Below are 27,827 nucleotides of genomic sequence, written 5' to 3' on the forward strand. Positions count from 1 at the left end.
ACTGAAATAAGTAACCAAACATTCTCTCCAGCTCTGTAGATGACCAGACTCAACGTTGGTTGACCCAAGACCAATTATGCCTTTGTAGATGGTAGGATTCAGTCACTGGCTAGACCCTAAGATACTCCACTGCTGTGTGAGCTAAGGGTCAGGGAAGAGCCCTGGGACAGCTCCCACCCCAGCCTCCTTTGCTGGAACTTAGTGGTAAGCTGCCCAGACCTCCCTCTAGGCCTTCACCTTCGGTGGTGGAGAGAAGTCAGTTCTGATGGTCTGTTTGCCCTTTGCCCTGCTTCCTCACTCACAGCGATCTCTGGACCAGTCTCTAAGAGTGCTTCCAGGTTCCCCACAAGGGGACCTCCCTGGAAACTCACAGTTCTTAGATCTTAAACCCAGACCACTTAGGGTGTCTCACTCCAGTCCTACTGGCTACCAGCTGTTCAGGGCAAAGTCAAACAGATGGAAAATCCTCTGCTCAAACTGTCCCACCCTCTGTCTTTATGACTTCTCTTCTCCAGAGCTATCTGATGGTGAAATGTCCCTGGGTTACTTATACATTCTTCTTAGTCCTGGGGGATGTCTGGTCCCTTGCAGAGAAAGGTTCTCAAGGCTCTCCACTCTTGACACCAAAGGCCTCCTCCTTCCCTGCCTACCTCTGAGTCCAGGGCAGCGCTGTCCTACCTGGTCTGTGTTTGGGGTGTGAAAGATGTCGTTCATGCTTCTACTCTGGGCGTGACCTAGGAGAGACAGGAAAGCAGGCCTATCAGGGGAAGCCAGGCTCACACCAGTCCTTTGCCCTTGGCCCTGAGCTACAGCAAGGCACCCTCCCCTCAGCTCTGCAGCTCCGTCAGCCAGCTGTCATCCCCACTCTCTTTCTTCAAGGGCAGCTTGCTTGAATAAGCAGTTAGACTCCCGACTCTACACCCACTCATTCCTTTAAAAATGAGTGCTCATTTTTTTTAAAGCGGTATTCTTTTTTTTAAAAAGATTTTATTTATTGTGTATACAGTGTTCTGCCTGCATGCCAGAAGAGGGCACCTGATCCCATTATAGACGGTTGTGAGCCACCATGTGGTTGCTGAGAATTGAACTCAGGACCTCTGGAAGAGCAGTGAGTGCTCTTAACTTCTGAGCCATTGCTCTAGCCCCGAGCCCACCTTCTTAGCCCTCCCTGCGATGTCTACTCCAGGTACAGCATTGTGCCGGGCTCAGATGGGAAGACACATAGAGGTGTATTTTCAGATTAGGTACCAGGCACCACTAGCCTGAAACTTGATGAAGAGACCAGCTTCGTCTATAGCCTCCTGGAGTTTTTAAAAACAGGTTGGCAGAGTCCATGGGGAGACAGAGACAACACAGGAACTGCCAAGAGCCCCTTCCTGGGGAGGCCATTCCCATTTCCCGGGAGCAGTGTAGTCCAGTGGGCATGCGCAGTCCTGATTGCTTGGCTTTGGGCCTGTGGCCGGCCTTGCTTCTCGAACACTGCTCTCCTCCGCTCACTTCCCAGAATCCTCTTCTGCTTGTTTCTCCTTGGGGTTGTTTTTGTCATTATTCCCTGATAAGCATCTCACACTTCATCACCATCAGTCACAGCCACTCCTATTGCTTCTTCAGTGTGTGCGCGTGCATGTGTGAGTGTGTGTGTGCGTGTGTGTGTGTGAGATGACACTCACAATGCATCTCAAGTTCCATCTCTCTTGAGCTTCAGAACCTTGGGGCAGCCCCATCTGCTACCCCAGCTCATTGTCTTCCACCAAATCCCCCCCAGACCTTGTTCTGCTCAGCACTCCCTCCAGCCCACCACTGGCCCCTGGTTGCATGTCTCCTTCTCTCTGAGGGTCCCCACTGTCATCTGGGCTCTGGGCTCCCTATGTACTTGGGCTACATACGATCCAGTTCATACAAAGCAATGATCACTTCCTCATGCCTCCTGTCTGGGAGTGCCACTAAACATCACTGAACAAGAGGGTCTCAGTACACAGGACTCTTTCCAAAGCGACTTTCTGCCTACTGACCACTGCCCCCTGTCGGCCACATAAGAATAACAAGGCCAGGAGTAGGTGAGGTGTACTGAGAGGAATCAAACATTAGGACAGCAGGGAAAAGACTAAACCAGGCAAGCACCTGCTGCAAAGAGACAATGGTGGGTTCTCTCTCTCTCTCTCTCTCTCTCTCTCTCTCTCTCTCTCTCTCTCTCTCTCTCTCTCTCTGTGTGTGTGTGTGTGTCTGTATGTGTGTGTGTGGGTAAGAGAGAGACAGAGAAATTCAAACTCTCAATCCTCCTGCTTTCAACCCCAGAGCTATGAGCACTGTGCCCATAGCCACAAATGAGCTTAAAATAGCCTATCTGTGACCTTTGACCTGCTACTGCCTATGTTCATGTTTCATCTCTGTCGTGATGAAGGATGTCTTGGTTGCCCTTTGGCAAAGGAGTTGGGTGGATGTTTGTTTTGTTTTGAGACAGCGTCTCACTCTGTGGCCTGGGTTGACCTGGAACTCACTGTGAAAACCAGGCTGCCCTCGAGCTTGTGGCAATCCTTCTGCCTCAGCCGCTGCACCCAGCCAGGTTCCTATCTCATTTTGCTTGCGGTTTTGTGTTGCTGAGGCTCAAACACACTAGGCAAGCTCTCTACTCCCGAGCTGCATCTCCAGCCTCAGGGGCCTGCCTTTAATACCACTGCTAGGAAGGCTCCTCACCAGAAGACCCGAATGGTTGTGCTAGTGCGAAGAAGAGTTTTGACTGAGATCAGTGTGCCCAGGACACGAGATCAGTGCTGAGATGCCAGGGCTGGGCTGAGCTCCTTGTCCAGCAAAGCTCCTTGTCCAGCAAGGAATACTATAGCTGTAAATCAGAGCAGGCCTAGATTTCAGGGGAAATCTGATTTCTCCTGGTGGTGTCTTAAGCAGGCTAGATCCGGGGCTCTACCTTCTCCACCCATGGATATGTGGACACTGGGCTCTACCTTCTCCACCTGTGGATATGTGGACATTCTATAGCTGTCACAGCCAGTGCTCAACAGAGAACACTCACACAGATGTCCGTAGCTGGTGTTGTGCCGAATCCTCAGGTCCTCAGTGGAACGGTGCAGAGCTGGGCCTGCCGAGGGGCTCCTGGCAGAGCTGCGATCTGGAAGGGGGAGGAGAAGGCACATGGTTCCAGGGTCCTGGTTGCTACAGCCTCTCTGGTTAGCTCAGTGGCTATGTAGCTACTTCAGACTAAACAAAGCTGCTACAAGACATAGCTTCCCTTCCAAGAACAATGCTTAGAGGGTAGGGTGGATGGATTACCTGGGAATGGGGCTGGAGAGATAGCTCAGTGATTCAGAGCCCTGGCTGAATTTCTAGAAGATCCAGGTAAATATTTATACAGTGGAAAGGGAGATAGAATCCACAGTTAATTAAATCAACACTGGGTGCAACAGGCTATCTGCCTTTCTCTCCCATTCTGTCACTCGCTGGCTTCTATGGTTGTCTTCTGGGCCGACCAGGGCTAGGCCCTCAGACTTCTCAAATACTGAGCCAATGTGAACAGTCTTCTAGAGTGCACAGTCTGCTTTCCCCAGATGGCCCCAGGCTTTGCTGGTCATAATGACACTAGAAGCCAGGTATACAAGCCCTGGCACACTCAAGGTGACCTCAATGCTCCCACAGCTTCATGTGTTCTGTTTTCTTTTTTTTTTTTTAAAGATTTGTTTACTTTTATCATGTATACTACATTCTGCCTCCATGTATGCCCCCATGTATGCCCCGTGCCAGAAGAGGGTGCCAGATCTCATTACAGATGGTTGTGAGCCACCATATGGTTGCTGGGAATTGAATTCAGGACCTCTGGAAGAGCAGCCTGCGCTCTTAACCACTGAGCCATCTCTCCAGACCATGTGTTCTGTTTTCTATGGGGCGGTCCTGGCTTCTCTTGCGGGTGGGGCTTAGTGGAAAACCCAGCCATCCCTATAGGCATTCCCTGGTGCTGTGTGGGTCTCTGGGAAGGTTCTAACCTGTCTCTCTTTCCCAGGATGCTCTCCAGACCACCAGAATCCAGAGCTCCTGGGTGGGGTCTAGGCATTAGGACACCTTTCAAGGACTGAAGTCATTGCCATGTGCAGGACCTGCTGTGCTCTGGTGTCAGGGACAACACAGAGTGTGGCTGCTCCCGCCCCAGGCCTTCCAGAGAAAGGAGCTGGGGGAGCCCCAAAACCTCAGAATTTCTTCAGGATCATGAAGTCAGAGACTTCCGAACACTGAGATGGGCTGTCCTGGCCACATGCCCTGTGCCCACCTGCGAATAGCCTACTCACTTGTAGTGGACACCGACTTCCCAATGTCTGCAAGGGAGCGGTGGATGGGCTTCTTGGTTTGGTGACGATGCTTCCTCAGGAGCACGTAGCTGACCCTTTCCCGGAGCTCTGGTCGTAGAAGCCCGTCCTCTATCTGCTTCTCAATGACGTCATCTGGAAGAGAAACAAACAGGTCAGGCCCATGTGCACAGAAAAAGCCCAGGGCTTTGGGGTCTGGATTCTTCCCTGGGAACTGAATACGAGCAAAGGGATCTGGGACGTGAAGGTAGTTCTGTGGCTTTGCCACTGACTGTTAGGGCTGCCACCCCCATGTATAAAGTTGTGTATATATCTCTAGCAGTGTGCACGTGTGGACAGAAGTCTATGCTCTTTCCATCCCTGTTGTGAAGCATGCATGAAATAGAACCTATAAGTGTGCCAGGACGCTGTGTCAAAGGCACATGAATTCTCTTTTAGAGAAGAAATAGTTATAGCCAAAACAAATGCACTATATAGAATAAAAATCACAGAGATGTTTAGGGACAAGAGGCAAGGCACCTTCTCTTTTGACACTCAATTTAGCGGGGGTTAGTTTGCTAAAGAAGAAAGATGGCCCATTTCCTATGAAAAGAAACAAGTTGCCATGTCAACAGTAACCTCTGCCCATTCAAGGAGCCCCTCTCCTGTCTGCTGCCTTGCTGAACCACACTTCAAGGATGCTATTCACCTACTGGCTGGTGGTCTGTGCAGTGTGGAAATCAGGGCATCTAGGACACTATCTAGAGAGCTTCAGAATCAAACTCATCTCTGCAGAATCAGGCAAGGGTTGAATTGGCCAGTCATATGGACTTTCGGGTGGGCACGAGACAGGGGGAATTGCCTCGTTTGTGGGGACCACAGCAGAGATGCCCTGGCCTCACCTATGATCTGTGGCAGGGAGCCGCTGTCCAGGTCCAGCAGCACTGTCCCCGTCTGCAGGCAGGTGCGGAGCTCGAAGAGGCTGTGCAGGGACAGTGTGGACACGTGGGGCTTGCTCCAGCGTTCTCCTCCTTCCTCCACCTTTTCTTCGAATTTTATCCACCTGGAAGAGGTAAGAACGGAGCTCAGCACGGCTGGGACTCACAGGAGGAGCCCTGTCTCAGGTCTCCCCAGTGAGCACTGCACAGCACTTCTAGCGTGTCATCCTGCAGGAAGCTCCTTAAAAAGGAAGGCAAACAACTCACAATAGCTTCATAAAGTCCCTAAAGCTGACCAGACTCACTAGACCCCTGCTTGCTAGAGTAAGCAGTAAAGGCTGAGAGTCCTTCCCTCTCAGAGGAGCAGGGTTGAGCCGCAAAGAAGACTCTCAGATGAACCAAGCTACCTGAAAGAGACAGAAACCAGCTGAGCTGCCCGGAAGAGGTTTAGATGGATTGAGTCACTTGCAAAGGACACTCTCCATCCTGTTGAGCTGCTGCAGGTTGGGGGAGGAGGCGGTGGCAGGGAGGAGGCAGAAATCTTTAATAAATAAATTAATTAATTAAAAAAATAAAAAATAAATAAAATTGGGTTGTTTTATTTTTTAAGTTTCAATTGGGACCTTGTTACTAAGGGTTGGTTCCTCATAAGTGTTTCACGAGTTTTCTAGGAACAAGGTAAATGTCCCCAGATAGAAAGTATTTCTCTTGGTGGAGGAGACAGTTTTGCGGATAAAGTACTTGCTGCATAAGCATAGACCTGAATTCAGTCCTCAGTAGCCACAGAAATAGCCACAGGTGTGGAGGTGTAAGCTTGTAATCCCAGCACTGGGGAGTGAGACCAGACGATTTCTCTGTGTAGCCCTGGCTGTCCTGGAACTCGCTCTGTAGACCAGGCTGGCCTCGAACTCATAGAGATCCTCCTGCCTCTGCCTCCCAGGTGCTGGGATTAATGGAGTGTGCCATCACCGTCCAGCCCTTGTTTTTAAAGATTTATTTTTAGTTTATGTGCATGCAAGTTTGCCTGTGTATTGTATGCATGAAGTGCCCCCAAAGACCAGAGGAGGGCATCAGAGCCCCTGGAACTAGAATTCCAGATGATTTGAGCTCCATGTAAGCTCTGGGACCCAAACTCAAGTCCTCAGAAGAGCAGCCCACGCTTTAGCCATTTCTCCAGCCCTCATCTTGTGTTTTATTTTTGTTTGGGGATAGATATTGACCAAGTTTAAAGGAAAGAGATGTACCAGGAGATATATTTGCCATGGAGCACCAAAAGACTACTATTTCTAACAAAACTCCTTCCACTTTATAAGAAATTTCAGAAAATGAGCCGTTCCTGGGAGACATAAAGAGGAATGAAAATATGGCATTTGCTAGTGACCTGGGCTCCTTAGTTACTACAATGCAGTGACACCTTAGTTCCCAAGACTGCCAAAAACTAGTCTGGGACTAGAAAGATGGCTCGGCTGAAGGGCTCTCACTCCTCTTGCAGAGGATCTAGGCTCTGGGGTGAGAAGAGGATGGGAAAATTGTGGCTGGGGTGTAAAATAATAAATAAATAAGTTTATTTAAAAAAAAGAAAAAGAATTGACCTTAGATTGGAGAGATGGCTCAGCAGTTAAGAGCACTTGCTGCTCTTGCCACAGGACTGGGTTTGATTCCCAGCACTCACAGGATGGCTCACAACCGTCCACAACTCCAGTTCCAGGGGATCTGATGCCCTCAACTCAACAGGCACCAAGTATATATGTGCATATAGCAATACACATACAATAATAACAAATCAATCTAAAAAATTCTTATAGAAGGTGACCTCATTCTTTAGAGACAAATACTCAAGCATCTGCAGGTGGAATGATGTGGTGGTTGGGACTTGTGTTAAAGGACCTGGAGCATATGACCTGGTTAATACGACCTGGGAATGTCTGGAGCAGGGTGTGGGGGACCTTGAGATTGGCCATGAGCTAACTGGTAATAATTGAAAACTGGGTGATGGGTACATGGAGGTATATTCTAATACACACTATTTTTGTGTAAATTTGAACTTTCTGTATCCCCAATGCTTAAATATTTTCTAGGTTGAATAAAGACACAGGCTATTTCTAAAGTCTCTGGTCGAAGCCAGGCTTACAAGCTTGTGGATGCCTGATGGAATGGTTCATGTAATCCCAAACAATTCACTGCAAAGCAACCCTTTATGCCACAGTTGGCTTAGAGTTAGAGAAACAGGTCAAGTGGAAAGAAAATCTCTGAGTTGGAAAAAAGACTTTTAGGTATTTCATCCAGTCCTGGTCAGTGCCACGGCCTCCTTTTCCACGCATGCCGGAGGCAGGAGCCAGGTGCTCCCGTCTCTGAACAGAACCTTAAAGAGTCACGTGTTCCAGAAAGCAGCTCTCTGTCCCAAAGAGGGAGGTCCAGACCTGAGGTCTCTTCTGCAGCTGGTAACTTGACAGGTCATGTTAACAAGAGCAAGAGAAAGAGCATCCCAGGACTGGCCACCAGGTACAGTCCAGGCTCCCAACACAAACCCCCAGGCCTAGGAAGAAGCTATCCCACAAGGAAGGTCTAGGAAGAGCTGAAAACCAAGATGGATCTGGGGCTGGAGCTCAGTCAGTAGAGTACCTGCCCACAATGCGGGAAGCCTGTGTGTGATCCCCAAGCACCACATGAAAAACAATCTGGCATAGCCAGGCATAGTGGTGCACACCTTTAGTCCCGCACTCAGGAGGCAGAGGCAGAGGCAGAGGCAGGTGGATCTCCATGAGCTGGAGGCCAGCCTGGTCTACATAGTGAGTTCCAGGCAGCTAGGGCTACATAGTGAGACCCTGTAGCAAACAAAAACAAAACAATTAGCAAACAACCAAACCCAACATGATGGTGCGGGCACTTGGGAAGTAGAAGCAGGAAGATCAGAAATTCAAGGTTGGCTGGCCAGATGGTTCAGTGGGTAAGGGTGCTTTCCAGGAGTCTAGTGATCTCAGTGTGATGCCTGGGACCCACATAAAGGTGGAACAAGAAAACCAACTCCACAAAGTCACCCCCTGTCCCACATCACACCAGTGTGCAGGCACACACATAATGCATTTTAAATCATCTAAACAGAGAAGTTCAAAACTCGCAGCTGCATAGCTGAGTTTGAGGACAGCCTGAGCTGCAAAATCCAAGGTGAATCCCAGACTGATTACATCCAGTAATTTAGAACCCTGGGAATCAGACATTGGTGTTAAAGGGAAGATACAGAAGGGCTGCTGAGACAGCTAGACTATAAGAGCACTGGCTGCTCTTGCAGAAGATTAGGGTTCAATTCCTAGCATCCACACGATGCTCACACTCTAGTTTCATGGATCTAGTTTATGTCTGCTTCTTGCACACTAAGCAAGTCTTCTACCAACTGAGCTCTGTCCCCAATGGAATTTGTTTTTGTTTGTCTGTCTGTTTTTATTTTGTTTTGTTTCTAATATAAGGTCCCTGTGCTGGTTAGTTTTATGTTAACTTGAAACAAATTATAGCCATCTGAGAGGAGGAAACCTCAGTTGAGAAAAATGTCTCCATAAGGTCTGGCTGTAGGAAAGCCTGTAGGACATTTTCTTAATCCCTAAATATCGGGATGTTTATGTGTGTGTAATTCTGTGGTCATGAGCATGTCACAGTGTCCTTGTGGAAGTGAGAGGACAATTTTCAGGAGCTGACTCTCCCACTGTGACGGAGGTCCCAGGCAATGAAAGGTCATCAGGTCTGACAGCAGGCAGCTTTATCCGCTGGCTCATCGGCATAGCCCTGTAATTCATTTTTATATGTGTAATAATATTTTAACAAAATATTATTCATTTCCTTTTATGTGTTTGGGTGTTTTGCCTGCATGTATGAAATAAATGTGGCACATGCCTGCAGAGGACAGAAGAGGGTGTCGGATGTGCTGGGACTGGAGTTAAAGACAGTTGTGAGCCTCCATTGCGGTACTGGGAACTGAACCCCAGTCTTTGGAAGAGCAGTAAATGCTCTTAACTGCTGAGTCCATAGATTCATTTCTTAGAAGAAATATGAATATGAGCTGCTCCCCATCATCCAGCAAAGCCAATTAACCTCCCAGCTGAGTCATGTCAGGACCCTGCATGTCCCAGCATAAACTGAGAGTGAGTGCTAATTCAGTTACGAGCCAATTGTCATTTTCCTAGAGCTGTGTGAGGACTCAGCAGGTTCTGTCTGGACTCTATTCTTCGTAAGAATGCTGTGCAGAAATGGGAGGAAAGTTTCTGAAGAGTGGACTGGAGTGATAACTGAGCAGTTAGGAGCACCAATGCTTTCTCCAAGGGTCTGTGTTTGGTTCCAGCACCCATGAGATGACTCACGACCATCTGTAACTCCAGCTCCGGGAGATCCAATGCCCTGTTCAGATCCCTGGGGGCACCAAGTGTACATGTGATACAAATACATACATTTAGCAAAAACACTCACACAGAAAATAAAATAAACAAATCCATTAAATATGTTCATGGCCGGGTGTGGTGGCACATGCCTTTAATCCCAGCACTCAGCAGGCAGAGGCAGGCGGATCTCTGTGAATCTGAGGCCAGCCTGGTCCACAAAGTAAATTCCAAGAGAAATCCTGTCTTGAAAAACTATACACACACATACAAACACGATTTAGAGAATGGAACAGGTAAACAAATCTGTCCTGCTTTCACAATTTACACGACAAAGTCACACTATATAGAACCACATGGTGTGGGCTGGAGAGATGGCTCAGCAGTTAAGAGCTGGCTGCTCTTCCAGAGGTCCTGAGTTCAATTCTCCGCACCCACATGGCAGCTCACAACTGTTTGTAACTCTAGTTCCGGGGGATCTGACATCCTCACACAGATTATACACGCAGGCAAAACACCAAAACACCAATGAACACAAAACAAATTATATAAAAATAAAATGAAAATCACACAGGCTTGATGGGATGGCTCAGTAGATGAAGGTACTTGCTGCCAGGCCAGAGGACTTGAGTTCAGTCCTGAGAACCCCAATGACAGAAAGAGAGGGAGAGAGAGAACTGATTCCTACCAGGTGTCCTTTGACCTCTATATGCACTCTGTGACACGCATGTGTACACACACACCACACACACACAGGCTTGCAAATAAGTAAACAAAATCTAACATTTTAAAAGCACATGTAGGTATGTGAATAGAGTATGTGGTTTCTACAGCCAACATATCCATGGTTCATCAAACTTGGCAGTGAATTTGAAGGACTATCGCATAGAAAAGCATGGCTGAAGTGCTCACACACAAGCCAAGAGTTTAGAAGGCGGCAGAGCGGCTGGTGAGCACCAGAAGGCCTCACAGACCTGTTGGGGTAACCGCTTTCACCCTAGAGCTGACCAGATAAGAGCCGTGACTAATAACAATCAGCCCACAAGAGTGGGTGTAGAAACCTAGCTTGCTTCTTTTACAGTAAGGTTTTTAACAGTGGAAAGGGCTAGTCTCTCTCGCCCTCCAGCCCTTGCGTTCTATCCTTGGTAGACATATGGGAAAAGTCAAATTATCATCAAGATGTTGCTGAGTATAGCATCAAAATGAAACACGCTGGCTAAATGACCCTGTTGTTTAATAGACTCAGGATAAGGAGCTGGAAGCTGAGATATGCCTGAGATCAGGATCAGACAGATGGAGTCCACTTTCTTCCTGCCATAGTTACCTGGCTCTCTGTGATTTGAAGTCCCCCTTTAAGCTGTCCTAAGAACCTTTGGAAGGGTTTAGGGATGTCTGGCATTTGGGAATTACTGGCCAGCCAGCCCCTCCTAGGAAGTGACTGCCTGCCCTGGATGAGGAGGACCCTGTAGGGAGGGAGCTGTGGCAGGTATCAGGGGAGGGACCCATCCACCTTGTAATACACAACCTACAATGGAGCAAACACAGAAAAAGCAACTAGCCAATTCTGAACTTGGCATTTGGGGGAAAGGCTCTGGGGACAGGGCCTCTCTGAGTCCCCTTGTCTGTACATCCAAGAGGTTTCTATCATTCTCCAGAGGACTTTCAAACACCAACTCCCTCAGCCCCGATTTGTACTGTCTCCTTCCTGATCTTGACCATCACACTCTCTCACCCACTTTTGCTCTTCAGGGTCTATCTGAGCACACGCCTGCCTTTTACAGTAGGCCAGGAGCCAGGAAATCAGGCCCCTTGAGCTAGGACTGACTGCAGCCTGTTTTGTATGGTCAGCTCTGATGGTATAGTTTCTAAGGGCTGGAGAGATGGGGCAGTGGTTAAGAGCACCGGCTGCTTTTCTAGGAGATCCAGGTTCTATTCCCAGGTTTCCAAATGGAGGTTTGAAACCATTATAACTCCAGTTCCAGGGGTTCTGATGCCTCTTCTGGCCTCTGTGAGTATCAAACATACACACGATACCCAGATATACATGTACCCACACACACAAAACAAAAATTTTAAAGGAATATTTTTATGCACACGCATACACTCACACATGCAACAGCACACACGTAGAGGTCAGAGAATAACTTGCCGGGGCTGGTTCTTGCCTTCTGCCTTGCCGGGTTCTGCTGCTGGGCTTTCTGATCCTGGCCAAAAGCTTCTGGCTTTCCTGTTTCCCTCTCCCATCCCAGAGGGGTGCTGGGATTACAGATGCATACCACCACATCCAACTTTTTATGTTACCTCTTCAGGTGTCCTGGTCAGCACTGAGCTGAGCCATCGCAGGCTGTTTTTGTTACATATTTAAAGCATCGTCGTTAAGAAGGAGGAAGAAAAGAAAGAGGAGGAAACGATGAAGTGACAAGAGAAGATAGTACTTATGAGCCCAAAACCCAAGGTATTTTTATCCTAGCCTTCACCAGAGAAAGTTCCCCAGTATCTACCTGTGCTAGTAGTCAGAGGATAAGTCCAGACTTGGTTGTCTTAATTCTCCCAAGGGACCTAACACAGCATCCCGAGAGCTCTGATTGACGTGGGATTGCAACCCCAAGTTGGAGACAGAGATGAACAGATGTCTGGGGAATGTTGGCTAGCCTATCTAGCTGCCTTAGCAGGCTCCAAGTCAACAAGATGACCTATCTCAAAAAACAAGTCATGGAGCCTCTGCACATGCGCCACAGTGCACGTGTGCTCTTCTCCCAGACATCTGCACATACAGACAGATGAATGTAAAAGGAAAAGAACCCAAACACGCAAGGTGGATAGCAACTGAAAAACAGCACCAGTAGTTTCTCTGTGGCCTATACATCCACTCTCTCGCACGTGTACACTCACAGGTGCACACACTTGCTATTTTCTGGCTTGCTCACCAGAATCATCAGGCTTGTGTGTGTGTTTGTTAGTGAAGGAAGAGGAGCGAGAAGTAGGTTAGATACCAAATGGGAAAACCGCTTGATGATAGCGATCTGCAGTGCTCAGACCAGTGGGTCAGCAGAGTGACAATCTGGGAACCTGCACAGGCCTCAAATCTCCGTACCTGACTCCACTGTTAAGACACACAACAGCCACAGACTTGGACCCCCTGCCCTGGGTACCAGCAACCCACGGCTCCCCCATGCTACTCTTCCATCTCCCCACTTCTCAAACCTGTTGGGAGCCCCACCTGCACTTAGGGCCTGGCTCTGTTCTGCAAGCCCTTCTCAGCTCTCTGCTCCCTTAAGCCATTCTCTTTCTTCTGTCCCATTTCTATTAGCATCCAATAGGCTCACATCTCTCATCCTAAACACAAAAGCCAAAGCAGAGGTGGTCCTGGGTTCTGTACTCAATGGTGCATGAATGGTAGTTGTATTGGGGTCGGAGAAGAGGCTTAGCTGGCAGTGAGCTTGCTTAGCATGTGAGACAGGTGGCGTTTGTTCCTCGGTGCTTCATAAAAACATGGGTGTGGTGTGTCGGAGAGATGCTTCACAAGTTGGATCCCATGGGAAAAGCCTGTGGTGGTGCGCACCTGGAACCCTGCTGCTGGGGGAAAGATGGCAGGGAAAAGATAGGCAGATCTTTGGAGCTCGGTGCTAGCCAACTTGGCCAGTTGGTGAACCCCAGGCTCAATGAGAGGGCCTTCAAACATAAGGTGGAAAGGAATTGAAGATGACACCCAACATTGACCATGACCTCTACACACACATATACAGATGTACATGTTCACACACACATACACACTTGTATAATCTCACTGACTGCAAGTGTTCTGGTGGCCCACACATTACTCTCAGCACTCAGGCAGTGGAGGTAGAAGGATTAGAAGTTCAAGATCATCCTCTGCTACATAGTAAGTTCGAGATCAGCCTAGACTCTCTCTCTCTATGTGTGTGTGTGGATGTGTGTGTGTGTGTGTGTGTGTGTGTAAAGCTGGAGATTTCCCTTGAGCCCACACTCTGCTTCAGAGATGTCTACTCTTGAACAAGCCCCTCAGCAGAGCTGTCCAAATGATCAACCGACTTCCAAACTTGGATCCAACCTTGTGCAGCCTGTGCTTCATTGCTGAGCCATTTCCCCAGTCCTAGCGTTTTCCTTTTATCTCTTCTCAGTACTAAAACCAAAGATCTGTCTCACATACAGAACTCTGTTTTTCCCCATATCTCTTCAGGGTCCCCCAAACTCTCAGCATCAAGCTTTAGCCTCCATAACTCAGCCAGCATGAGATCTGCAGACAGTCTTGGCCATGGACCATGGAAGGTGCTTATGGTCTTGGCCATGGACCATGGCAGGTGCTTATGGTCTTGGTCGTGGACCATGGCAGGTGCTTATGGCCTTGGCCATGGACCATGGCAGGTGCTTATGGTCTTGGCCATGGACCATGGCAGGTGCTTAGGGTCTTGGCCATGGACCATGGTAGGTGCTTATAGTCTTGCCCGTGGACCATGGCAGGTACTTATGGTCTTGGCCATGGACCATGGCAGGTGCTTATGGTCTTGCCCTTGGACAATGATAGTTGTCTAGTGTTGATAGTCTTGACCTGTTCTCCATCCACAAGAAACACATGCCCAGCCTCTATTGTCCATCTTGGTCTTCAGCCATATCACCCTGTCCACTCTCCATCTCATCTGTTGGGTACATGCACATCAGGCTGTCTCCCCAGCCCTTGCTCCAGGGGCCTCTTCCCCATTGCGTATCCTTGCTCTGCTCACACTGATCCACCCTCCTATCTTGGTATGAACAACCTTGCTCCTGGAAGCCTTTCTTGACCCGTCATGCCTCTATGCTGTACACTCATATCAGCCCTCATTACCAATACCCCCTTATGTGACTCTGTACATCATTACAAAGAAACAATTGAGCAGTGCCTCGCACTTGGCTCAAGGCTTGCAGTCAGTAAGACCTTAGCAAATATTTGATTGAATGAATGAATGAAGTTTGTTGATTCCACATTGAGAGGAATTTATAAATCCTCCTCTGATTTATAAAGAAAGGCAGTTCTGTCCCTCCAAGACTGACTCCAGAGAAATGGAGAAGCTCCTGCCCCACACTAAGAAGGGAGATTCTTTTTTTTTAAGATTTATTTATTTATTATGTATACAACATACCTTCCATGTATGCTTACATGCCAGAAGAGGGCACCTGATCTCATTACAGATGGCTGTGAGCCACCATGTGGTTGCTGGGAATTGAACTCAGGACCTCTGGAAGAGCAGTCAGTGCTCTTAATCTCTGAGCCATCTCTCCAGCCCCAAAGAAAGATTCTTCTAAGGAGCGTGATGTAAGGTTATACATGAAAGCAAGTTCAAGGCTGAAGTGGGAAGTTCCAGTTCCCTCCATCCTGTCCACGTGGAGAGAATCACTCAGGACTTTGGAAAGTGTCCTCCCGTGGGACTAGAGATGCAACCATCAAGCCCTGGGCTCCATTCCCAGCACCACATAACCCAGGCCGCAGGAGGAACGAGAATCGAAACCATCCTTAGCTACATAGCAAGTTTGAGGCCAGCCTGGGCTACATGGGACACAGAAACGAAAAAAAAAGAATGCTCTAACTCAACTAAGCTGACCCATTTCTCACGCACCCTTTGGCCCTTTCCTAGTCATGACAAGAATGTTCTCAGAGCGTATGTATCTCCTAAGAACCTTCTGGCAAGTTCTTGCTCTCGGGATGCTGAGTTGAAGCCAGAGCAGCTTGGATTTAGAGCTGCCTCTCAAGGCTCCTGAGTGCTAAGCTCCAGTTATTTCTGAGTAACCCTGAGGGCCTTCCACTCTTGGATCCGTTCCAGCCTGGACAATTCTCCTGCCGGTCCCTTCCCTTTGCAGTCAGGCAAGTGCTGGTTTGAGAAAGGGGTTCTGGTTAAGTTATTTGCTCATAATATAGGAGGTCACCCCTACCTCACCCGATTCAGCCCTCCCTCAGGCAAAGTCCTTCATTATCAGGGAACAGTTAGCCAGACGTCTCATGTGGGAACACCAGGGACAGAGTTAATAACGGTCTCTCTTATTAGCAGCCTGGCCTTCCATCGATCACATCAGAAGTGTTGCCGTACATACAGCGCCGATTGTGTGCACGGGGCAAGGCTCAGCAGAGCTCAAAGCCACTTAAATCTACCCAGCAGTGACTCCCTCAAGAACCCGAAATGTCCCTCAAACTAATAAACCCAACAAAGCACCACCAGGGAAAATTCCTTGCGGATTTGAGATTTTCGCTCTCTTAATCTCCTAACTCAATAAAGCAAGCACTCCCTGCAACAAATTAAATACTTTTATGAAAGGAAGCCCTCCCCCACTTTCTTTGATGTTCAGTATGATTAGCCCCTTAACACCCAGGGTCTGGGGATCTGTAGGAGATGCTATTCTTCACCCCCTTTTGTTGTCTTCTTATTCTACAGAGGCCCAGAATCCACTGCTACTTGCTGGCTCCTTGATTCTGGAAACTTTTGGGACTTCTGGCTTCCCTGAGGTGGGTCCCACTGTCTGTTAGCTGAGAGAAACACTGCCGTTATAGGGTGACAAAGACCAAGGAGATCTGACTGGACACCTCTACTTTTGGGTTTTGTTATTGTTATTGCTATTTTGGGTTTCATTTGTTTTGTTTTGTTTTGTTGTTTGATGATTGTTAGTTGTTCTTTTTGTTTTGTTTTTTAACTGTTTTTTACAACAACATACCATGGTGTAGCCCTAGCTGGCCTGGGACTCGCTATGGTGTTGACCAGGCTGTCCTTGAACTCACAGAGATCTGCCTGGCTTGCCTCTGGAGTGCTGGAATTGAAGGCATGGAACCGCTTGAAGCAGAGATTTTTGGGTGCACACACTGCCCAAAGAGGGGAGAAGCAGTCCCTTTTTCCTAGGTCTTTGTAAGCTTTTTTCTTCTCTATTCACCCACCCTGACTAGAAGAGACTATGCCCAGGGCAGACTGGCTTCAACCCCCCTCCCCAAGAGGTGTCAAATGACAATACCCAAGACAGGTTGTGGCCATTGAACTGTCCTTTCCCATCTTGTGGGCCCGGGATAGAGATATAGAGGTCCAGGCTCTGCAGATCCAACTCCAAAAGAATTGCTTCAGTCCTAGGTCTTTCCCTGAAGATCAAAACAAGTCCCTAGAAGTTGGAGTGTGGGGGAGGGGAAGGGAATGGACAAGAGCTTTGGGAGCACAGGGAAAAGCACAGGGGACCTCAGACTGGAGGTCAGACCGGCCTGGGTGGCAGTGCAGCCTGGGCTTTCTAACCCTGGGCAAGCTGCTAGCCCTTCTGACCTTCAGAATCCCATCTACAAAATCAGATTCCAGTTCTGCCCTCCTCAGGGTCACCATGGAGCTCGAATGCGGGTGAGCCTGTAGGCTCTTAGCACATTGGGGTTCAGTGGACCATGCGATGAGAAGAGGCTCCTGGGCTTTCAAGGGGGGACTGGGCCCCCAACTGTGGGCTGCAGGTCAGTTCCCCCGAGACCAGCAGCACCGTCTTCCAGACACCCTTGCAGCAGAGAAGCCTGAAGATGTGGGAATAAAGCTCCTCCCTCTGCCCAGCAACTGCCCAGGTGGCAGAGGGAAATTCTGGGCTGTGGGTGTCACTGTCTCATGCCGACCTTGTCCTGGACATAGCTGGGAATTAATGTATGCATTTCCAACTGGAACACTGCTGTCTCCAAGGGGGCAAATATGGGACTCAGGAGAGAGAGGCCACGTGAGCTGACACTAACAATTCAGGCTTTGCCGTAGTCCAAACTCCAGCTCCTGACAGACCTTACTCCTCAGCATCTAATTTCTCTCCATGGAAATGAGTTGATGTCATCTTAATTTAATTATGCTTTGTTTTGTGTTTGAGACAGAGTCTTAGGTATTCCAGGTGGCCTTGAACAAGCTATGCAACTGAGGATGACCCTGAACTTGTAATCCTCCTACCTCCATCTCCTCAGTTGCTGGGGGTTCAGTTGGGGGCTTCTACCCTTGGTTTGTGTGGTGCTGGGGATCAAGCCCAGGACCTACTGAATGCCAGGCAAATTCTTTACCCACTGAGCCACAGCCACAGCTTGGATTTTAATTTAATAAAATCACAGTGGTTTTTCCTATGTGGAGAAGTGGCTCAGCAGGTAAAGTGCTTGCCCTTGAGGAGTGGTGACTAGATTTGGATCTCCAAGACCACGTAAAAGCCAGGGGAGCCGGGCGGTGGTGGCGCACGCCTTTATTCCCAGCACTCGGGAGGCAGAGGCAGGCGGATCTCTGTGAGTTCGAGGCCAGCCTGGTCTACAAGAGCTAGTGCCAGGAAAGGAACCAAAAAGCTACGGAGAAACCCTGTCTCAAAAATCCAAAAATAAAAAAATAAAATAAAAGCCAGGGGAGTATGAGATTTCACCTGTTGTTTCAGGACAGAGGAAGTAGAGCAAACTGGCTAACCACCCTAGCCAGACTAGTTGACTGGGGAAGTTCTGGATACAAGGGAGAGGCCTTCTCTCAGACTATCAAGTGGAGAGCAACTGAGAAAAGAAAGATGCCTGATTATCAATCTTGATACCCCTCCCCCCCCACACGGGTATGTGTGCCCCAAGACAGGAAAACATACTACATACACACACTCTACCCGGCAGAGGTTAAAAAATTATTACTCGATAGGTAATAATTAAAGGCGCACACCTTTAGTCCCAGCATTTAGGAGGCAGAGACAGGTGGATCTCTGAGTTCCAGGCCAGCCTGCTCTACAGAGCCAGTTCCATGACAGCCAGGACTACCCAGAGAAACCCTCTCTTAAAAACAAAACAAAAACATTACCTATCTAGGAAAGAGGGGTGTAACTGGAGCCACAGGAAGGCTGAGGAACAACACTCAGTCTGTCTCCTGTCTCTTAGGATCCCTCCCAGGCCCTCCTGCTGTTCCTGCCCCCCCCCCCCACACACACACCTTCTTGGGTTTGGGAACACATGGGACTACTAATCTTTTCTGCTTGGTCAGACCTTTTCAGAGGTCCCTCTGTCCCTGTCAATGGGGCTATGATAGCACCAGTGTTGCTCAGACCTAACCAGCTCCTGACTTCACCACGCAGCTTCCTACTAACATACATGGATTTCCTCCTCCTCCTCCTCCTCTTCCTCCTCCTCCTCCTCCTCCTCTTCCTCTTCCTCCTCCGTGCATGGGGCTCTCTCTCTCTCTTTCTCTGACTGCCTGTATGGTATACATGCATGTATGTGTGTTCATGTGGGTGTGTGATCAAGTATACACACACACACGTGCTTGCACACATGTGGTTGTCTGTGTGCGCACGCACACCGGAAGTTGACATCTGAAGTCTTCCTCCATCGCTCTCCATTCTATTTTTTTTCCTTAAGCTCTTTCCAGAGCTCAGCTCACAGATTCCGGCTTTCCGGCTAGTCTGGCAGTCACTTGTCCTGTGAATCTCCTGTCTCTGCCTCCTGCGTGCTGGGATTACAGGTGACTACCACTCCTGCCCGGATTTCCTTTGTTTCTAGGAGTCCAAGCTTGGGTTCTCACATTTGCCGGGCTAGCATTGTACCCACTGCTAGCCCCTGGATTCCTTATACTTTCTTCTATGGCTCTACCTCTGCTTATCCAAACTGCTGAGAATGACAAGCCTAGACCCTTTCCCCGCCATTCCGATTTATGCCCCTTCTTCCTCCAGAAAGCCCCCCATCCCACTCCCCCTTTTCCACCCCCCTGCGCTCCAGCTGACTGGTATTTTTCCCTTTCTTGGTCTTTAGTTTGAACCATTTGACATTAAAGAATATATATGGTGTCATGGGTCACTGTTCCATCTTTCTGCTTAGGTGCCCCCTCTGTGTGTTCATGTGTGTGTTTGTAAATATGTATGTGCATACGTGTGCGTAGGTGTGTATCTCAAGAGAAGAGGACAAAGCTCGTTCCTCAGGCTCTGCCCACTGTTTTTTAGAGAGACTCTCATGCTCTAGAACTTAGGCTAGGCTGGCTGGCCATGGGCCCCTGAGATCAGCCTATCTCCACCCCCTGGCTGGCACTGAGGTCACAGGAGCAGCATAGCATCGCTCCCGGCTTATGCTGGGGACAGAGCTCAGGTCCTCCTGCCTCCATCGAGCACTTCCAGCTGAGCCAGCCCCTTGGTTCTTGAGCTTCATTTATTTGGCAATACTTTTACTCCTTACTGTTTACAGTTCCAGACACCATAAATGGCAGAGAGGAAGGTGCTCGCTCGTAAATGGGGAGGATTCCTGACAGCACTCAAGCTGTGAGGCGCCATCTCCCACCAGCCTATACCCCAGACACGCCCCTCCATCCTGACCCCTTCTCACCTGGCTGACTCCTTCCATTCCATCTGGTCCCCATCATGCTGTAGAGTGTCCATCTCTGTGAAGAGGGTGGGGTTGGGAGCCTCATCTTCCTCCCCCAGGATGTCCTGCAGCTGCTCAGCAGCCGGAGACCCTGAAAAGTGAAGGAGTTGGGTGTGCTGAGTGTCCTGCAGAGGTCAGGAGGTCACAAGGCCAACAAGAAGGGAGCAGGCATAGGGCAAGGAGGGAGGGTCACTCACTAAGACTCAGTCCACATTCTGGGCCAGACTGAACTCTTGTCCCTTTGCCCTGGATGCGGATGTAAGCCTTCAAGATAAGAAAGGATTTGGTCTGTGTTTATTTTGGGGTCTCATCAGTGCCAGTGAAGGCTGGGAAATAACCGAAGCCAGGGCAGCAGCAGGATCCAGGAACAGAAAAATGAAATGAGGACCAGCCTGATCCAGCTGCATTTGGCACAAAAGCCTCCAACTGTCTCTTGCTCCACTGGGTCCCAAGCCAGTCAGTGATGGTGAGGAGGCAGGGAAAGGCTGGGCTAGTGTCCTGTGAGATTTTTCCTCACTGGCATTGTGGGCCTGATTCCTGGGCGTCCTGCCTCCTCACCAGCAGGCCTCTAGAAGTCACCTCCCGAATGTTCTCGGATCCGCCTTTCCTCCCCGCCCCCCACTCCTTCCCTCTTCCTCTTGTGTAGTGACCCCCTACTCTGTGCCAGACATCGTCCTTGGTACCAGAAAGTAAAGCCAAGAAGAAGACCCGTGTTCTTACTTGCTAAGGTCGGGCTACAACAGAGCCAGGTAATAAGCAAGTAAACAAACCCCTGGGCAACCACTGGGTAGAGTGCTGAGTGTCCTGGAAGAAGACAAACTTCCCAAGGGCGGCTGTAGGAAGCATGCTGGTCACAGAAGCCCGTCTGAGAAAGGCATTTGAATTGTGAGTGGGACACGTCGGGATGGGTTGGGCTTGAGTGTGGTGGATGCCCTGTGTGGCTGCAGCACAGGGAGCCAATGAGAGGGACGATGAGCTCAGAGGATGAGCAATGCCTTGGCTGAAGGCATCCCCAGGCTCCCGCCACCTCCAACCCCCTGTGTTGTCAAAGATACTTCTTCCTCACCAGCCCTTGATTTGGCCTCCCATCAACCGGCCCACAGACCTCCTGACATTTCCCTCTTCTTCCCAGTCTCTCATTGCCTCAGTTTCTCCCGCTTTTGCCTTCTTCTACTCATCAGTAGATCTTCTGTTGTCACTATTTTCAAGGACTCTATTGACACCTAACCTCGTCCCTGTAACTTCCAGGCAGGCATTGACCTCATCTTCGTCGGATGTATCCTGAGTCCCAGAAGGTAGGGCACACAGTGTGCCTTTGGTCCACGTGGACATGACTCTCACAGTCGCCACGTACCCAGGAAACCCCTGATCCAAGGCTTATCCTATAGATGGCTCTTATCGCCCACACCAACCCCGGCATCTAGGCTCAGAACCCATGGCCGAAAGGCGCTTGACCACGCAGCCTCCTGCTTGCCCTGTCAGTACCCCTCCTGTGTCACCCCAGACCTTCTTGCCTCTCCATAAGTTGCTTCAACTCCTACACACTTCTGTGGGAAGACAGCGTGCAGGTATGAAGTACATTCGATTTCTTTCTGCTAGTCCATATGCTGCCACCAACTGCCCTTGGTCCAAAAGAGTCAGTCCTTCCTCCACTCACCCTCCCCAGTGTCTCCTTCCCCAGGCCCACTGCCTCTACTGCCTCAGGGCACCCCATCCATGCAGGCCTCCTAACATGCTCGAGCAATGGACTTCAGGAATCACAGAGTTTTCTGGGCAGCACAGTCTATACAAGTTAGACAATTTGCCTAGCACAAGATGCCAGTGGCTTATGTGTGTGTGGGTCTGCAATGGACTTTGTTGATTCAAATTCATCTGATTTTGAAATTTTTTTTGTTGTTTTAAACTTATTTCACTGGCTTTGAGTTTAAAGAAATTTGAAGAAGAAGAAGAAGAAGAAGAAGAAGAAGAAGAAGAAGAAGAAGAAGAAGAAGAAGAAGAAGAATTCCTGTAGGCATAGTGGCATATATCGATGCAGGAGGATCTTTGTGAGTTTGAGGTCAGTCTTGTCTACACAGTGAATTCCAGGATAGCCAGGATTACAAAGAGAGATCTTATCTCAAAAAACCAACCAACCCCACCTCCCCCCCCACCAAAAAACCCAATAAATGAAAAACCTGATCATTAAGAAAACACATTTCCCATTTTCGAATTAGAAGGCAACCATGACTGTTTGATTCTGAGGAGATAAAACAGCTCCCCACGGGTTCAGAGGAGGATAACCACTGCTCTGTTTTGGTTTTGCCTTGCTGGGAACTGGACCCAGGGCCCATGCAAGTTCTCCACCGCTGGACTGCATGGCCGCAGCCTGATATAAACCCTTCACGTATAGATTTGCTCTTGTACATCTCCAGCTGGAAAGCTTTGACTGCCTCTCCATTACCTAAAGCTTGGGCCTGGTGATAGGGCTCAAACCACCCACAGCCATCTGGACCTAGCCTGCCTCTGAGCCCAGTCACAATTCTTTAAAAACAAAGGCAATTCCACCCCTTGGGCCTCTGTCCTCATATTTCGTAAATCTGGAATCTTTCACACCCTTCAAGGCCGGGAAGAAGGTAAACAGAGAGATCCTGAGGAGATCGTAGATTAGAAAGCCTAGACAGGGTAGAGGTCTGTGCTGGAACCAGCCTGTCAGGGCAGTACCTGCTCCTTGGAACCGCTGAGGGCTGGAGTCTCCGGTGCTTGGTGCTGCCTCTGGCCCCAGCCTGTTTCCCTGATGCTGGCTCTTTTGCGTATCCTCTTCCCCACACAAAAGCAAACTCACTTTTGCTCCAGTTTAAGCAGCAAGGGAGGCGGGGAGGAGGAGGGCAGGAAAGGGCTAGAGGGATGGAGGGAGACTGCCACTAGCGAGAGAGGAATAAAGGCAAAGAAACCAGAGACGGGGTGTGAGAATGCCGGGAAATCCTGGGACAAAAGAGCAAAAGAGGGAGAAAAGGCTGGGGAGGGGTGGGGGTGAGGAACCGGAGGTATAGGAGGTATAACGAGAGAGGAGCCTTAGCAATGGCGCTCAAGCAGGACCCGTGTGCCCTACAGCAGCGGGGTGGTGGCGCCGAGGACTGTGAAAACACCAGAACTGCCCCTCCCTCCCCTCTCCCCACCCGCCTGCCCGAGAGCCTTTCCGGACAGACCTGGAGGCTCCAGTAGAGCAGGGCGCCTCTCCTCAGTCCCCCTTATAAAGGCCGAGGCAGGGAGGTAGGATTTGTGCGCAAACCCCCAGGACCTCTTAAGATCTTAAGATTTTGGTGGCAAGAGCCTAGCAGGCCCTATTCTTTCTGCCGCAGCTGGGAGTTGGGTGGAGGTTGGGGTTGTTATGGGGAGTGTTTGCTGTGAGGTCCAGTGTTAAATGAAGATGGATTAGCTTCCTTCCCAACTTTAAACCCAATTACGGGGCTTGCTGTTTGTGCCCACTACTGAGACAAAGTGCCAAATTGTCACTCACTGGACAGCAGGGACTGGCCATTTCGGGGTGTGTGTGAACCCCACCAGAGAATTACTTCGTTCTCTGAGGAACTCTTAATCTGGGTTTGGCTCAGCGAGTGCTTGCAATACACAAGGTCGAGCAGAGGTCACCGAGGCTCCCAGGCCTGCTACAAACTCATGTTCCTTAAGCCCCTGGCGTGGGTGAGGTGACCTGGGAATGCCTACTATCCCCCACCACACACTGGCCCATGCATGGGTCCTGACCGCATGTTCATATTCGGGGCTAGAAGAGCCAGCAAGGCCTGTTTGAGGTGTGTGCAGTGCAGCCCAGGCCATCCTCGAGTTCACAAAGGATGGGCTTGAGGTCTGGAGCATCTGAAGTTACAATCCAGGGTGCTGCTGCTGCAGCCTCAAGAGAATGCTGGGGCTTGAACCCGGGGCCTCTGGTATGCTTCAATCCCCTGCTGTTTTTTGAGACTAGGTCTAGCTATGGAGCTCAGACTGGTCTCCAATTTTGCCGTTCTCCTCCATTGCACTCCCAAGTGCAGGGGGGTTGCAGGCATGCACCACTGCCTGGCTCTCATCATTCCCACTTAAAGAATCGGTCAGGTTCATGCAGAGCTTCAAGCAAACTCACCATCACCAAGACCCCAGCAGTTCTTTTTCTGGGGACTGTCCCCCCACCGAGCATCCTGGCTTCACAGATTACACTACACTGTGAGAGTGGTTGGCCCACCCCTCCTGAGTCCTCCTGGGTAGCAAATGGAGACTCTCTAAGCCAGGGACCGGGCGACCCATCACCTGAAGGAGGATTTCCAAAGATACTGGAGAGACGCCAGGCCTAGATTCATCTCCTGATGCTGCAAATTATTATCAGTAGCATAATGACAAAACCTTAACCTCCCTGAGCCTCAGTTTCCCTACTAAGTATGTAGAAATAATCACATCTACTTCTTTGAATTCTGGTGAGAATTACTGGGATAATACCAGTCATGTGGCTAGGTCCTCAAATGGTATTGCTACCATTGTGGCTAGTAGCTGTGACTCCTCCTTCCTATCACCAGTCACTAGCCCGCCCCACCCTGAACATCTCAGGAACCCAGACCTTTCCAGTGTCCAGCCCCACCTTCTCCCCAGGTCTTCCCTCCAGCCCACCCAAGACCTGGGTCTTCTATAAGGTACTGTGGGCCCACAAACACATAGTATGTCACAAACTAGCCTTGGCCCTCATCATGTGAAATGCCACAAGCAACGACATCTCTGGTCTATGACTACAAGAGGCACAGACTGGGGGCCCAAATATCGAAACGGACTCGGGCAAGCTAAGTGTGGTAACACACACCTGTAATGCCATCTCTTGAGAACTCAAGGCCAGCCTCAACCATGCGATGAGTTTCAGGCTAGCCTGGTCTATAGGAGATCCTATCTCAAAAAACGAAAGAGAGAGAGAGGAGAAGAGGAGGGGAGGAATAATATGAAGTAAGGAGGAACAGGAAAAGAAAGAGAAGAGAGGAAAAGGAGGAGGAAAGGAAGGGAGGGGTGAGGAGGGAGGAGAAGAAGGAAAAAGAGAGGGGAAAGGAGGAGGAAAGGAAGGGAGGGGTGAGGAGGAGGAGGGAGGAGAAGAAGGAAAAAGAGAGGGGAAAGGAGGAGGAAGGGGAGAGGAAGGGAGGGGTGAGGAGGGAGGAGAAGAAGGAAAAAGAGAGGGGAAAGGAGGAGGAAGGGGAGGGGGGAAAAGAACAGAGGAGGAAGGGGAAGAAGAGGAAGGAGGAGGGGTGAGGAGGAGGAAAGAGGAGAAGGAAAAGGGGGAAGAAGGAGGAAATAGAGAGGAGGAAGAGGAGACAGGAAGGACTGGACTTGGACTATGTGTGGCTTCTGAAACTCACAGAGCACCTCTTTCTCTGGATGAGGACTGCCCACCCATTGCTTGGGCAGAGCACAGGTTGATCTGGTGACCCCCAACCCTGGCATGAAGCATGGGCTTCACCCTAGGAAAGCCTTGGAGAGAAGTTAGGGTCATCAAAAGGTCAGCGACTTCAGGAGCTGATCTGTGAGTCTCTCCCCGCTTAGCTTTGCATGGTCAGAGTCTGCCCCACTTCCAGCGCATTGTTGTACACTGACCGGGGCTTGCACAGCATGGGTACACAGTGAATCCTGTCTAGGTGAGTGAATTTCCGACACTCACGAGCACATCGGTGGGAGCTAAGTACCTAGGAGCCAAGAAAGAGGAACTGGGGCTGAAGTTGTAGGGGATGCATGCGGCCGTGAGTGGCACAGAGAGACAAGATACAGGGGACTGGGAGACATAACCCCAGGGTGCCAGGGTCATTCTTGTCAAGCGAAGTGAGTCTGTGGGAGAGGACTAGGAAGCCCTGTGTCCCAGTTTCATGACTGACAAAATTCCTTTTCCTGATTTTTACAAAAACTCCAAATATGTCCTCTAAGGCGGGAGAAGAGAGCCTGCCCCTTTATGCCCACAGGAATCCCCCCTGTGGAAGGTGGTTTGGGGACATAGGCCCAGCCTGTGTTTCCCACCCCCGTAAGCCATTTTTGGGTGACACATGACTTGTGTCACTGGCCGATCCATGTCTGGAAAGGTTGGACTGGGTCTCTCAGTTAGCTGGCCTTTGTTGATGGTTCCTGGGGTTGTGAACACAAAGATGGGGAGCTGGGGTGCAGACAGAAAAGAAGAATGAATAGACCTGCCTGCCCGGAGCTGCTATAAGAGACGAAGCCCCAGAGAGGGGACTCCTGCTCGCTGCATCCTCCTCCGGCTCAAGCCTTGAGTCAGCCGCTCTTGCATTGAGAGCCCACACACACTCCCCTGGCAGAGACCGATTCTTAGAAGTCTCTCCTTCCTCCCTGGCTCTCTCTCTCTTGAGACTTAGCTGCCCACTGAAGCTGATCTCTTGTAGATGAACTGTACCCTAAAGTAAACAAGGTCTGAGCAGGCCCTCTCTTCCAGAGCACCCTCCAGTTTCAAGGTCCAGGAGGTCACCCTAGGAGGGTGCTTGTCAGAAATGCTGCCCACAGCAAAAATCTGCCACAGATGGCCTTAACCTTAATTGACATAGAAACTATGACCATCTCTGACCCCTGTGGACCTGGTGGCCTACGTGAATATAAGAAACCTTGTTCCTGAAGAGGTTGTTTCTTTAAATGCCAAGACGGCGGAGGCATTCACCCACCTGGGCACAGGGGACTGAACAGTTAGCTCAGTGGTTAGGAGTGTTTGTTACTCTTGCAGAAGGCTCAGGTTCAGTTTCTCCCAATATCCATATTAGGTAGCTCCCAACTGCCTGTCACTCCAGTTCTGGGGAGCTTGAGCAATCTCTTCTTGCTCTGGTGCTGCAGGCACAGGGTACACATATGCACACTCAGGAACATACATAAAAATAATACATCTTTTTAAAAAGGAAACAAAAGTCACACAGGCCTAGGATAGCGGTTCATGTCTATAACCTCATTACCTGGGAATCTGAGGTAGGAGATTGCTATGAGTCAAGGCCAGCTTGGCCCATGGAGGAGTTGGCTCAATGGTTAAGAGCACTTGCTGCTCTTCCAAAGGACCTGAGTTTGGGACCTAAGTTCAGTTGCCCACACCAGACAGCTCACAACTGTATAAATTCCAGCTCTGGAGACTCTTAATGCTCACATGCAATCCACATAGTTAAAAAAATAAAATAAATCTTTTTAAAAGAGAAACCTGTGCTGGATAATTTTACGACAACTTGACACAAGATGAAGTCTGAGTGAAGGGAACCTCAATTAAGAAAATGCCTTCATAATTCAGGTTGTAGGTGGGCCTATAGGGTATTTTCTTAATTAGTTATCGATGGGAGAGGGCCCAGTCCATTGTGGGTGGTTCCATCCCTGGGCTGGTGGTCCTAGGTTCTATAAGAACTCAGGCTGAGCACGCCATGGGGAGCAATCCAGTAGGCAGCTTCCCTCCATGGCTTCTGCGTCAGTTCCTGCCTCCAGGTTCCTGCCCTGATTGAATTCCTGTCCTGACTGCTTTTGATAATGAACTGTTCACATGAAACTGCGAGTGAAGTCAACCCTTTCCTCTCCAACTTGCCTTTTGTCACGGCGTTTCATCTCTGAGTGTGTATTTGAATCAGCCTACCTCAGAGACCCTTGGGTAGAGGAGATATTGTGGAGAGAAATTAGTCCTCTGCCTTTGCCCGTCCTCTTCAGAAATGGGGAAAGGGGCGGGGATGTGGCTCAGTTGGTAGAGCACTTGCCTAATGGGCACAAAGCCCTGGTTTGATCCCTGGCATCACTGGTGGTACACGTCTGTAGATCCAGGGTTGGGAGGTGGAGGCAACAAGATCAGGAGTTCAAGGCTGACCTGCGCTACATGGCAAGTTAGGGCTCATTCAGGGCTACAGGACTCCCTGCCAGAGACGGGGGGGGGGGG

General features: G+C 49.6%; 1 protein-coding gene across 1 annotated transcript in view; it reads right to left on the reverse strand.

Annotated features, from left to right (window-relative positions):
* The window catches only part of Slc4a5 (solute carrier family 4 member 5), a 75,336-nt gene that overhangs the window by 43,382 nt on the left and 4,127 nt on the right, over positions 1 to 27,827 (reverse strand). The window contains exons 3-7 of the mRNA XM_005364663.3: positions 19,895 to 20,024; positions 5,192 to 5,352; positions 4,293 to 4,445; positions 3,029 to 3,124; positions 679 to 734 (exon numbers count right to left, since the gene is read on the reverse strand). Of these exons, the coding sequence (XP_005364720.1) occupies positions 679 to 734; positions 3,029 to 3,124; positions 4,293 to 4,445; positions 5,192 to 5,352; positions 19,895 to 20,024 (596 nt within the window). The remainder of the gene's footprint in view (positions 1 to 678; positions 735 to 3,028; positions 3,125 to 4,292; positions 4,446 to 5,191; positions 5,353 to 19,894; positions 20,025 to 27,827) is intronic.

This window comes from Microtus ochrogaster (genome assembly GCF_000317375.1).
Source record: "Microtus ochrogaster isolate Prairie Vole_2 chromosome 14 unlocalized genomic scaffold, MicOch1.0 chr14_random_3, whole genome shotgun sequence".
Classification (NCBI taxonomy): domain Eukaryota; kingdom Metazoa; phylum Chordata; class Mammalia; order Rodentia; family Cricetidae; genus Microtus; species Microtus ochrogaster.